General features: G+C 44.4%; 1 protein-coding gene across 3 annotated transcripts in view; it reads right to left on the reverse strand.

Annotated features, from left to right (window-relative positions):
* AFG2A (AFG2 AAA ATPase homolog A) overlaps positions 1-12535 on the reverse strand; it is a 205071-nt gene that overhangs the window by 35583 nt on the left and 156953 nt on the right. For 2 of the 3 annotated variants that reach the window (XR_008819656.1, XM_056325750.1), the window contains one exon: positions 5364-5528. Coding sequence is in view for 2 of the 3 variants with exons in the window: in XM_056325750.1 (XP_056181725.1) it covers positions 5364-5528 (165 nt within the window). In the remaining variant the exon portion in view is untranslated. Of the gene's footprint in view, positions 1-5363; positions 5529-12535 lie in introns of those variants that run through there. The other variant, XM_056325772.1, reaches the window with a different exon arrangement.

Consider the following 12535-nt stretch of genomic DNA (forward strand, 5'->3'; position numbering starts at 1 on the left):
CACTCCTTCCACTTCACAGGTCTAACAAAGACATGTCTTTGCATTTATAAAGGTGACGCATCCTTCCTCTAGGTCAAGTCATAGTTCAGCTACAACCTTTCCTCCTTTCTGTTTGAGACAATGTATAACTTAAAAATTACAACACAAGCAATTTACTATCAGATACTCTCCACACGATTTTGTTCTTACTTGCACTAGAAAGTGCATTGAGACTATTGGTGTTTTCTGTTACAACAGCGAGCAGTCAATAATTATGAAAAACCTAATCTGAACCACAAACTAAAGAAGTAGAGTACCTGAATTTGTGGAAGGCCATCTTTCCTAAAGCAAGCTGGCTGTAGCTGCATCGTGAAAGCAAGCAAATGAGATCCAAAGAACTCATGCTGTTTGCAGTTTCAAACACTGCTTTTAAATACTTCTGTGGTTGGATCTTAAATTAATCATACTTTATAGCAAGCACAGTGAGAAATCACACAGATAGAATCATAGAATCGTTTAGGTTGGAAAAGACCCTTAAGATTGAGTCCAACTATTAACCCATGGCTGCCAAGCCCACCACTACACCATGTCCCTAAGTGCCACATTTACGCATTTTTTAAACACCTCCAGGGATGGTGGTTCCACCACCTCCCTGGGCAGCCTGGTCCAGTGCTTGACCACCCTTTCAGTGAAGAAGTTTTTCCTGACACCCAACCTAAACCTCCCCTGGCGCAACTTGAGGCCGTTTCCCTTTGTCCCGTCACTTGTTATCTGGGGGAAGAGACCGACCCCCCCCCTGCCCACAGCCCCTGTCAGGCAGCTGCAGGGAGCGATCAGGCCCCCCCCGAGCCCCCTCCTCTCCAGGCTGAGCCCCCCCAGGTCCCTCAGCCGCCCCTCACCAGCCCCGTGCCCCAGCCCCTGCCCCAGCCCCTGCCCGGCTCTGGCCACGCTCCAGCCCCTCCATGTCCCTCCTGCAGTGAGGGGCCCAAACCCCAACACAGGGTTCCAGGGGCGGCCTCGCCGGCGCCGGGCACAGGGGGACGGGCGCTGCCCTGCTCCTGCTGGCCATGCCATTTCAGATGCAAGCCGGGATGCTGCCGGCCGCCTTGGCCACCTGGGCACACCGCTGGCTCATGTCCAGCCGGCTGTTGACCGGCACCCCCAGGTCCTTTCCCACCCGGCAGCTTTCCAGCCGCTCTGCCCCAAGCCCGTAGTGTTGTGTGGGGGTGTTGTGACCCAAGGGCAGGACCCGGCACTTCTCCTTGCTGGAGCTCATGCAGTCGGCCTTGGCCCGTGGGTCCAGCCTGTCCGGATCCCTCTGCAGAGCCTTCCTGCCCTCCAGCAGATCCCCAGCTTGGTGGTGTCTGCAAGCTGACTGAGGGTGTCAAGTAGGACCCGCCTTTCATAACCCAATGCCGGCTGGGCCCGATCCCCCTGTTGTCATGTGCCATGTGCCACATGATGTCACTCAGGATGATCTGCTCCATAACCTTCCCTGGCACTGATGTCACGCTGACAGGCCTGTAGGACCTTGGATCCTCTTTCCTGCCCTTCTTGAGGATGGGCATCACATTTGCTAACTTCCCACCAGCTGGCACCTCCCCCGTTAGCCAGGACTGCTGCTAAACGGTGGAAAGGGGGTCTGTGGGCACTCCCACAGCTCCCTCAGTACCCTCCAGCAGATCCCCTCTGGCCCCATAGACTTGTGCATGTCTAAGTGGTGTAGCAGGTCGCTAACCATTTCCCCTTGGATTATGGAGGCTTCGTTCTGTACCCGTCCCTGGCTTCTGGCCCAGGCTGCTGGGTACCTGGAGATCAACTGGTCTTACTATTAAAGACTGAGGCAAAGAAGGCATTAAGTAGCTCAGCCTTTTCCTCAACCTTTGTCACTACGTTTCTCTCCACATCCAATAAAGGATATAACTTCTCAGCATGAAGTATAACACTGAAAATGCTCTAGGAAAAAGCTATGATTAAACTGAACAATCTTTGAGTGAAGACATCCTAATTACATAAAACCATGGGGAAAAAAAATCACTGGTTTTATAAAAGTTGGTTCTCCTGCCATTTTGCCCAAAATAAAATGCAGGAACACTAGAATACATCTTTATAAAAGTTTCAGTGCAGCATGACACTTGTTCTGTTAACTATTTTTATTACTTTTAAGGACTAGAGACTTCTCAGTGCCTACCAGTGCTCCTCACTAATGCTACAGCACCTGGAGGTGCCGGCGAGGCCAGCTTTGCAGCATAGCACAGCACAGCCTCCTGCCGAACCCCGCCAGGTGTCAGCTGCCTGGGTATGGCCTTCAGTAGAAATTTGCTAGAAAAAAAAAGCTGGGGACAAAGACCAGAGCAGTTCTGACTGCTCTTCCACCACACCGGTGAAACCTGTTGGCCTGCGTGCAAGGCCCAAAGAGACATACAGTTACTGCAGAGCTGTCCTTGCAGCAACCAGACCGACCCCGTGCACAGCTCACTCACACCACTCGGCTAAAAAGAGTTTGAGGGGGTCCTGGGAAAAGGCAGATGTCTTCAGGGCAGAGATGGAGCCAAAGAAGTTGCCTTAGAGGGAGGAAGGAATGATCCTTGGTGTCATCAGCTCTGAGGCCAAACCTTGCTATTTAGAAACTTCTAAACCACCATTTTCTTACTTTTCTGGTTTAGAGATACTGAAGTATCCCTGACGAAGAGCCTCAAGCACTGCTGCAGAGCACTACTTCACAAGGGCCTGAAAATGAAAATCAAACTCAAACTCAAACCCAAATATTTCTAGAAAGCTGAGGCTTTGTTTGACCTAAACTATTTGCATAATAAAAGCTAATTATACAGACATTGCTCCTTTAACGCACTTTTTTTTGTACATTACACTTCACTTACACGTGAGAGAAGGAAATTGTAATTCACCCTCATAAATTATCTTCCATATTCTCTCACGTGAAACAGTGGGAGGAAATCAGCCTATTTCGCTATCTTGATATATCTTTAAAGGTACTCGTTAACAGAAACATACATCCAGCAGGTGAATAAAGATTACTGGTCATAAGGGATGACAGGCAAAAATACACAACTATCTGATCTGAAAAAGGCCAGGCTGGAAGCCAGCTGCATACTGAACTATCCACTCTACTTGCTGTTTATTCAGCTCATGTCGGGATGATTCAACGCATCTTTACACACAACTCATACTATTCATACAACATCTTCTAGTCACAAAACCAAGCATTTTCCATTTCTTTTTCTAAACAAAGGATAGAACATTGAAACGGGAACTTGCCATTCAACAGCGGAAACTATTTGTAAAGCTGGGAAGCTGGAGACACTAGGAAGAAAAGGCTTTAATGAAACTGGCCACTGTGCGTGCCAACTGTCAAGACTTTTTATATATTCTTCCAAGGAACACTGACTGAGGCTTTTTCTGTATTTACTCTTTACATCCCCGTTATTATAATTCTTTGAATGATGCAAAGAACAAAATTAATGAGAAATGCTGTATTAGAAACAGGCAGACTTTTTTCCCTCTGCAACTAATCTGTAGCTGCACTCAGTGACCCATTAACTTATTTTTGGTTCTGTACAAAGCCAGCACCAAGACATTTGTGACTCATTATCAACTAGGCACAGGAATTCACCACTAGAGCCTCAGCTGATCCAGATCCAAAGGAAATCCCCATATGCTTGGAATTTCTGTAATACAAGCATTATAGTTGTTGCCTGGTAAGAAGAGAGTTTCCATACACAACAGAGGATATGTTTATATTTATGTTTTTGGAGGCTTGTAACTCAGCCAGAGGCAGATATATTTTCCCATGGCAGCAAAAGTCATAGCACTGACATCCAGGTAAAAACATAGTACAGTTTCAAGTTGCTACTCCAAAGCGTGGAGACAGCCGAACTGCGATAGTTTTCCAGACCAACATATAAGCCTGCAATCCTTCTTATTATTGCCTTTTTCTCATTATGAGATCCCACATTCCGTGGCAAAAAGATGTGCTACACAAAACAGCTTTGCTCACTATGCAGCTTTCATTCATTCGTTCCCAGAGCACAGTTTGTCCTGTGCCATAGAGGAGGAAACTTACTGTGGGTTTGACTTTGGTGTCCGTCATGACACAGCATCGTGGAATGAGCCTGGAGGTTAGCCCAGCCACCGCTGCTGCGGATGGCAAGGTCTGACCCCCTCCCCCAGACATGGAGCACTCACAGCAGTGCCCTCACCAGCCCGAGGTTACTAGTAGGCAATGCAGCGTTTTACAACACACCAGCACTTACGTGATAGCTGAATGAGCAAAAGTCCTGCCTGAGAGCACATCCAATGACCCGCCAGCTGAGAAGGGCCTTCAGCAATATAGGAATACACACATACTCCACAGTCACCCTCGCTTTTGGACCAAGACAAAACTTTAGCTTACTTCCCTGCCTTTGTAAACAGCACAAAGGAAGATGGGGGAGCCAAGGCAGGCACATCACGTTTTCCACTCTGCTATGGAAAAACTAGAAGGTGACTATTTAATTAAAGATGGTGTGATAATGCATACACTAGGACAGGCTATGGTGAGGTGGAAATTTTAATTTTGGTATTTCAAATCTTTTAAGAGCTTGAATTGGCAACTTTAATAACTGAATTTTTGAAGTCATACAATTACTTTCAATTAATCAAAATGAGGAAAGAATGAAATATCCTTTCACAACACACTGACATGAATAATATTCAGGGAGCAAAGTGTTGACCACTAGCATAGCAATGCATATTATAACTGCCAGGCAGCAGCATCTGAGAAAGTTCTTGCTTCTATGAAGGACAGGAAATAACTGACTGATGTCCACTGTCAGAAGCTGACTAACTAATAGCAAGGAGCTATAACAATAAGTGCTGCTGTGGGGTCTCGATTATACAGAATATGAAAATACAAGCTTCAAAGTGACCAGTGACTCCCTTGCAATTCCCCTACACTGTCTCATAACTCTGTCTCTTCTCCCTCCATCTGAGGCTCTGAGTCACAATCCTAAATGCAAAAGATCCTCATGGATGTGGGGAGACCCAGGTGAACTGTCTGAACAGTCTGGGGACACTTGCCCCCATCTCTCTCCACTCCTCCTGGCAGTGCACCCTTAATGAGGCCACCCATGATTGTACTAAGGCTCATGCTGGTAAAGAACCTTGCTCTGGCAATATTCCTCGGACGGACATCTTGAAAGAAAAATGCCCCAGACTGTATCATGTTTTCTGTGCAGAAACACAAAATCTCAAACGTTCCCTTTTGTAATTCCCACCACCACTTTGAGAAGACTCGAGGGATGATATCCGGGTGATACTTGATTTCAATTTTAAAAACACGGTTTTGTGCACTGACTCTGTGGCCATTACAATTCAGGAAGTTTTACCTCTGCTCCTGAGTACTTCTGTGTGTGCTCAATAAGCTCTGCTAAGCAGACTTCATCACTGACTGGCATGGACTGAAAATGAAGTTTGAAAATCTCCCCACGAGTGGCTGCGTCTGGCAATGGCACGTAGATAATTCTGTCTATTCGTCCTGGTCTCAGCAAGGCCTGCAATGAAAGCATCACAGGAAAAGTTATAACACATGACGCATCACATCAAGAAAGTAAAAACCACAACTCAATGAAAAGCAACAGTGCCACCAAATACCCAACAATTTCAGCAAAAGCAAGATTCTGCAAAGGAACAATCAAGCTATGTGCAAGAGGTGTTATTCTCCTACGTTAGAATGGATCAGTCACTGAAAAAACAGTAAGGCTACGCAGCTTGTGAAATACCAGTTTATGGAAAAAAGGAATCATAAAGGAACCACCGTCATTTTCCTAAAATAATAATTTTAGGCTTGTTGCAAGGTGTGCTGGAATGTTAGGACTTGGCAGAAGGACAAGTGACAATGGACACATCCCATGTTCAGATCTTCAATCAAGACAAGTGGAGAACAAAAGTTTTTTGAAGTGAAGCTTACATTCTGGATTCATGTTGCTTTATCCCAAATTATTAGAGCCACACACACTTACAGAAGAGCAGATTACTTGGACAGTTTTAAATGCAAAATAAGGTAACAACAGACAGAGGCCAGTGATGCTCAGCTTCAAAGAGAGAGAGGAAAAAACACAGACCCGCAAAAGCGCTATAGTTAATACATTTTAGCATTAGCTTTGAACTGTTGGAAAAAATCTTGGTTTTTGCTTCTCTTGTGCCACAAGACAATTGAAAATGCAATACATGAATACAGTTACAAGCTAAGGCCCCAGCTTTGCAGTTTCATACACGGATATTGGCCCTTGCACTTTGGTTTCCCAGGGTTACTCAGATTATATATACACTGGGGAGCTGGGAGGATGACAGCAAACTCTGGGCAGCAGCAACAGACAACATGCGAGGGGACAACAAAAGGGCAGCGTGGACAGTTCAGAGCGGACGGGAGTGGAAAAAAATCTCAAGAAGAGATTCTCAGAAGAGAAGCGCAGGTCGTCAGGGAGCCAGGGGAAGCTCTGTCCTTGGGGATTTTGCAGCTCGACGAGATAAATCCAAGTCCTCCCTGATCTGGTGCTGGTGATAGTCCTGCCTTGTGCTGGAGGGGGACCGCAGGGCCTCTGGAAGCCCCCCCCCCCCCAGCACTTCTGTGACTCTATGCTTTCCGGATGGGGTCAAAAAGTAAACATTAACTATATATAAAACAATTGTATCTGACACATAGGAGAAGCCAAGTTCTTAAATTTATGAGAAGAGAGGAAGCTCATTTCCCTATATTTGCAAAAATCTCCAAGATTTTTTGAAAACCATCTACAATAAAAAAATTAAAAACCCTCCCAGCCTTTCTTACTTGACATTTGAAAAAGAACCAAAACCCTGTACAGAGTGAATGCAGATAAATAGTATTTAAACTATTTCTTAAAAACTGAACACAGTTTATAAGAACCAGCATGTAACCTAAATTGTTTCTATGCTATGGTTCTCCCTTGGGCAGAGTAGTTTGAGTTCCAGATGACTAGAGATATTGCATGGCTGTCCTGGGCTGTCAGCCAATAAGTCTTTTCCCAGCCTGATCATGTCAGTGAAAGTCATGCTGAAAAAATAGTAGGAAAGAGCTTTCCTTCCTGCACAGCATTGATCAAGTTAACACCCTTCCTAGAGTTTCTTTAAAAAGACTGTTGTGGTGCTTCAGAGTGGAAAAATGTATCCTGAATGTTAAGAGATGTCTTGTTATTTTTAAAACAGAGTAAGAAAACACTCAGCAGAAAGTGCACAGCACTGCAGTGTTGCATCAGGCTATGTAAGGCTATAACAACGCTGCACTTCAAAGACTAAAGGTCCATACCCAGCCCGGTACCCTGTCCCTGGCAGTGGTTAATGCAGCATCCCAACAACTAAGAGCTAGAAGCAAGCCATCCACTGGTATCTCCTCAGTAGACCATGGCACTTTTCACAATATTCTTGATAGATTCACCAAAGAACTCCACTCACTGATGATAATTCAACCAGTGTGTAATTCAGTGTCTAAATCATGTGTGTATAAGGATGTTGCCATTTTTTGCCAACACACTTGAAAGAGAAATTTGCATGTTTCAAGACTAGGCTTGGAGGGAGAGGAATTACACTGCAATTGTGTTCTGCATGCTCTTAAGGAAATGCCCATAGCCAATTCTATTATTTAGAAGAAACAAGAGATGTTCACATGAGTACAGTGGTATGCCTCTTTTAAATCAAGGCAGGTTTAACCAGGACACCTAGATAATTAGAACATTTTCTAGAGCCAGCTTAGCTCGTGCTGATGAATGACCACGGCTGTTGTGCAAGTGGGACGGGAAAAATGCTTGATGCCAATCAGCTGGGAACAAGCACTCCATTGCGTTGCATTGGCTTTCAGTTCTGAGATAAAGTCTTCGAACACGACTGAGCATCACACTCACAAAGCACAACTGCAGATGTAAAAGAGTGAATGTATTTATTTTTTTTTGCTCAGTTACTAAAAATTGTATTTCCTCCAGTTTGTCTCAAATGCTTTGTGTTTTATATATAGTCGTAGTTGGAGGCCCAAGCTTTAAACACACTATCATTTCTTTTTGCTACAGTCAGGCCTAGGGACCTTATCCAAGATGGCCAGATGTGCTGGGAACCGTACAAAAAAAGCACAAGTCAGTCAGTCTCTGCAGCACTTGCTGCTTAAATAGACATAGACAAAAAGGAGAGGAGAGAAATAATTCCGTAACCTCACTTGAGAGAAGAGTCAAATCCCCCTCCAAATCCTTTTCTCTGGAGAGAAAAGCAGGTTAAAGTGAGAGCTGGGCTCCACCAGCCCTCCTGACAGTCCAGCCAGATGGGAAACGTGGTGACCCTGGGAGACCCTGGGCACAGCCTGACTGCTCCTCACTCTGCTGTCACCACCCTTTGTCCCTTTGGCAAGCTGCCGGCCTCCTTCCCTCTACGGTCCTGAGGAACTAAAAGCAGAGGGAGAGGGTGAGGAAGGGGCCTGCCTTGACCCATCCTGCATTACTGGAGGGTAAATCCCCAGTGAGGGGCTGTAGGTGGGCTTCAGAGCTGCTCTGCTGCCTGCTGGTCTGAAAGCAATTGCACAGCAATGACAAGTCAAGGCCGTTCTTGTTTGCAGGACATCACGTTGCCCTCTGTGGCTTTTGGTTTCTGCATACTTCTCATGGAGATACTTTTCATTCCAGGCCAAAATAATTCAGGACTCGGAGCTGAGCTGCACATAGAGGTCAGCAATAAGGGAACATGATATCCTTCTTGACATTTTTGCACACTGAAGTTTCCTCCGGAGGAAAATGAGCTCTTTCTTGGTTGCTTAGAGAAGCCTACTGTGGCATTTGATGTGGACACCTGCAACAGTGGTGTCAGCTTTAACACCAAGGCCCAGGTCATGCTGACTTCTGCTGCTGGCAGCAGTGCTGAGTATGATGGATGCTGAAACCACCTTTTTCCTCCACACTGCTTTTCGTACAGACTCAGAGGCTATTTGTCTTCTCAGTGGGGTGTTGTGTGATGCAGGCTTCCCCACAGGAAGGGGTTTGGAGGTGGATGCTCCAAGCGTGCCACGACTTTCACAGGCTGTTCCAGAAGATGGAGCTTCAGTCTTGCAATATGCACTTTGAAAAGCATGAGGAGAGCGATAAGGACACCCAGGTCACATCTGGACCAGCCCCGCTGCCCACAGGGTGCATTGGGATCCTGCACTGCCCCACTATTGGCAAGGTGGAAGGTGAAGCCGCCTGGGATTGATCCTGGCTGCTGAGCTTGAGGAGGAGGAATTGAGCAGAAGGCGGTGGCTTGGCTCTGCAGGAGGACAGGCAGGTGGGGGAGGGTGAAGAGTTGAAGCAGGGCTGCAGGTTCAGGCAGATATGAGCTGCTGGGAGTAACAAAATTAACCGCTTGCGGCTGGGAGATGCAAAACTGATTTGAGGCTAGGAGCACACAGAAGGTGGGAAGTTGATGGGGCCAAAATTAATTGATGTGTGTGCAGAGCTACATAATTCACTGATGTTGAGATGTGAGGGTTGCATAATTTATGTAGGCCAGGAAGGGCACAAATTTAAGTAATTGGGGTTTTGGTAGAAACCAGAATACTTCATACCATTAAGCAATTCTTTTGCAAGTTTATGTAATTTTTTTTGTTGTTACCACAACAGTTATGAAAGGGGTCTAAGTGCATATGCATTGAAAGGTTACTAGTGGTACACAGATACAATACTCTTCAGGAGAGCACTAGGAAAGTGGGACAGTCATCACATAATATGTAGTATCATCAACAGCAAAACCACATTTTAATTAAGAAGAAACTGCTTCTCTTTCAAAAAGAAATGCTTAATTCTTTGGTAATTAAAATTGAGTATTATTTCAAAATATATCATTGGAAAAGGTAGCTGGTTCAAAAATGTGTATTTTGTGTGTAATTATGAAGATAATTACTTCAGGAAAGAAAACTTAAACAGGTAAAGCCAGGAAAATATTTGTGGTTCCTGTTAAGAATGGAGTAGAATTAACCTTAGGGCTTTGCCAGTTTTCCTCCTCTTTTCCCTTTTTTTTTTTTAAAGCATCCATCTTTAGTTAGCTTTTACAAAGAATACCTGGTCATTTCAAGGACTGCATTGTCCAACAATGTAGAATCATAACTGACAGTAGCATACGCAGCTGAAGAGCTTTCTGTGGGGTAGAAAAAATAGCCTTCCTACTGACATACTTCTACAGCCATGCCCACCAATACATCAAAATCATTCTTAATGGTATTTTATAACAAAACACCATCATAAACAGAGAGTAACCTGACAATAGAAAAAATAAATATAACTACTACAAAAAAAAGATGTAGCAAACTGACAGTATTTTCATCAGCAAAACAACTTGCATAGCAAAATGTAAGCTGCCCAGTAAATGGCATTCTGAGGTGTGCAGGAAAAAGCGAGTTGGTTCAGCAAGTAACAAAACTCATCTGGACAATAAATGTTACTGCATGCTCTCTGCTGCAATCAATCTCCACAAGTAGGAACAGATTTTTATACTAAATTTAAGATATTTCCTTTCAAGTAAATACATTTATTTTCATGCAGAACCTAAAAAAGGCAAATAAAAGTTTAATCCTGCTTTGGAGTCCATTGGGATTAGACTACAGATGAAAATGAGAGGATTAGAAATAACAGAACAACCTGTTTCCTTCATAACTAAATCCTTCCAACTTAAATTAACAATTGCTATTTGCGAACCCTGATTGCGGTCCCTACTTACACAGACTCCGGAATACAAGCGGTACTCTATATCTTGTAACGTCACTTGGTAATGCAAATTTTTTTACTTTCATCATTACAGTATTTGATCGTATCTAAAACACTTTAAAGTCAGTCATATTCTTCGTGTAGTCTGTGCAAGCAATAACTGTTTGTGAGAACCTTTCAGTGTTTTTGCCCACATGTCAGGACAGATGTGTTACAAGTGTGGAAAGTATTAAGGTTAAAGATAGGCTGAGGAAGTGAATTTGTTAACAGCGATGAAAGGGCCTTCTCATACCATCACATTTATCTCTTGCAGGAGTGAAGTCAGCTCCCATGAAGGTGCTTCTCCTACGCTTTCGAGGCTCACCTCGGTGCCTGGTATTTTCGTTCGCACTCTGTGCCAGAGCAGGTCACGCTCCCAACACAACAGACTAGGAAGCGTTTGGCATTTTAGGATCTTTGAAAGTTTCAAGTACAGGAAGCCTTTTATCCTGTTTGCTAGACAGGCTACGGGAGGCTTTTTGCAACCATGGATTAATTACCAAAATTAGAAGGTGCTGAGGGGAAAAGACACATTACAGTATCACAATTAAGGACTTAAAAACCACAGTCCAGTGGAGAGCTAAATTTTATTGTTCCACAAGGTTTTAATTCCCCTTCCATCTGGCATGAGCTGCTTCAGGAGGCAACCTCAAATTCCTCCGTTTCAGGCGACACGCTTATTTGCTGTGTCACAAGACTGGAGTCTTGTAATTACAGGCTCCTGAGTCAAGCGATACTGCTTTTTTCTTGCCAAGAGCCCCTTTCCCCACGCTGCTCCTCCTCCCCACCTTCTTCCTTCTGTGCCAGCATCTGTCACCACCATCAGCACATGCCAACACCTCTAACCAGTTCCCCTCTTTGATGACTTGTTTGCTGGTCACCACCCTTGTACTTCTCCCAAGATCTGTGCAGATTACTCTCAGTTGTCGTTACACAACAGCTACAATTCCTCTCAGGGTGGAGCAGTTTGCTTCTTCTACCTACAGTATATCCACCGCTTCAAAAACTGCATTCACAAACAGAATTTTATTAGATATTATTGGAGACTAGCTCCTACAACATGTTGCAGTCTTCTATGGTCAGTCCTTATGCAAAGACTTCACCTTCCATACAGAGTTCTAAACATCAGGCTGTACAACCCTTCCATCACGTCAGTCTTGCTGAAGACCTGGAGCATTGTGCAAGGTGACAAAAAAAGACATGATAGGTTTGACAGCAGGTGTTCAGGAAGAATGTGCACTACCAGGTGGCAGTGAGCACAGCGGGAACATTTAACTCAAGCATTAACCAGAAGTACTAATCAAAGGCACAGAACAAACACGTGGTTTGATACGCTGACAAACAGTAAACCAGCTTCAACAGGGAGACAGTTTGTATCATCTGAGTCCAAACCAAGATGACGCGATACGGAGAGTTAACCATCTGAAAAATAAGAATGAATCTGTCCTCCACTGCCAAGCAGCCAAATGCCCCTGCTTGCATAAGATTCATCTGCTTGCTTTGCTTATCCTCCAGGTCTACTACCATTAGTTAATCCTTTTCCTTCAACCACTGATTTTTACCTGTTTTCAGTTCATCTCGTCAACAGAGGGAAACTTTTCAGTGTAATTCAATGTATCTTCTGGAATTGCTCTGTTTGCTGCCTACCAATAGGAACTAACACCTTCAGCTATCACTACAGATCAGTCTCTTGTTATTACAGCAAAACACAGTTTACCCTACAGTTCCAGTATGCAGAAAAATAACAAATTCATCTTTCCTTATAAAATGAAACCTGGGAAAAGAATGCC

This window comes from Falco biarmicus, chromosome 1, assembly GCF_023638135.1.
Source record: "Falco biarmicus isolate bFalBia1 chromosome 1, bFalBia1.pri, whole genome shotgun sequence".
NCBI lineage: Eukaryota > Metazoa > Chordata > Aves > Falconiformes > Falconidae > Falco > Falco biarmicus.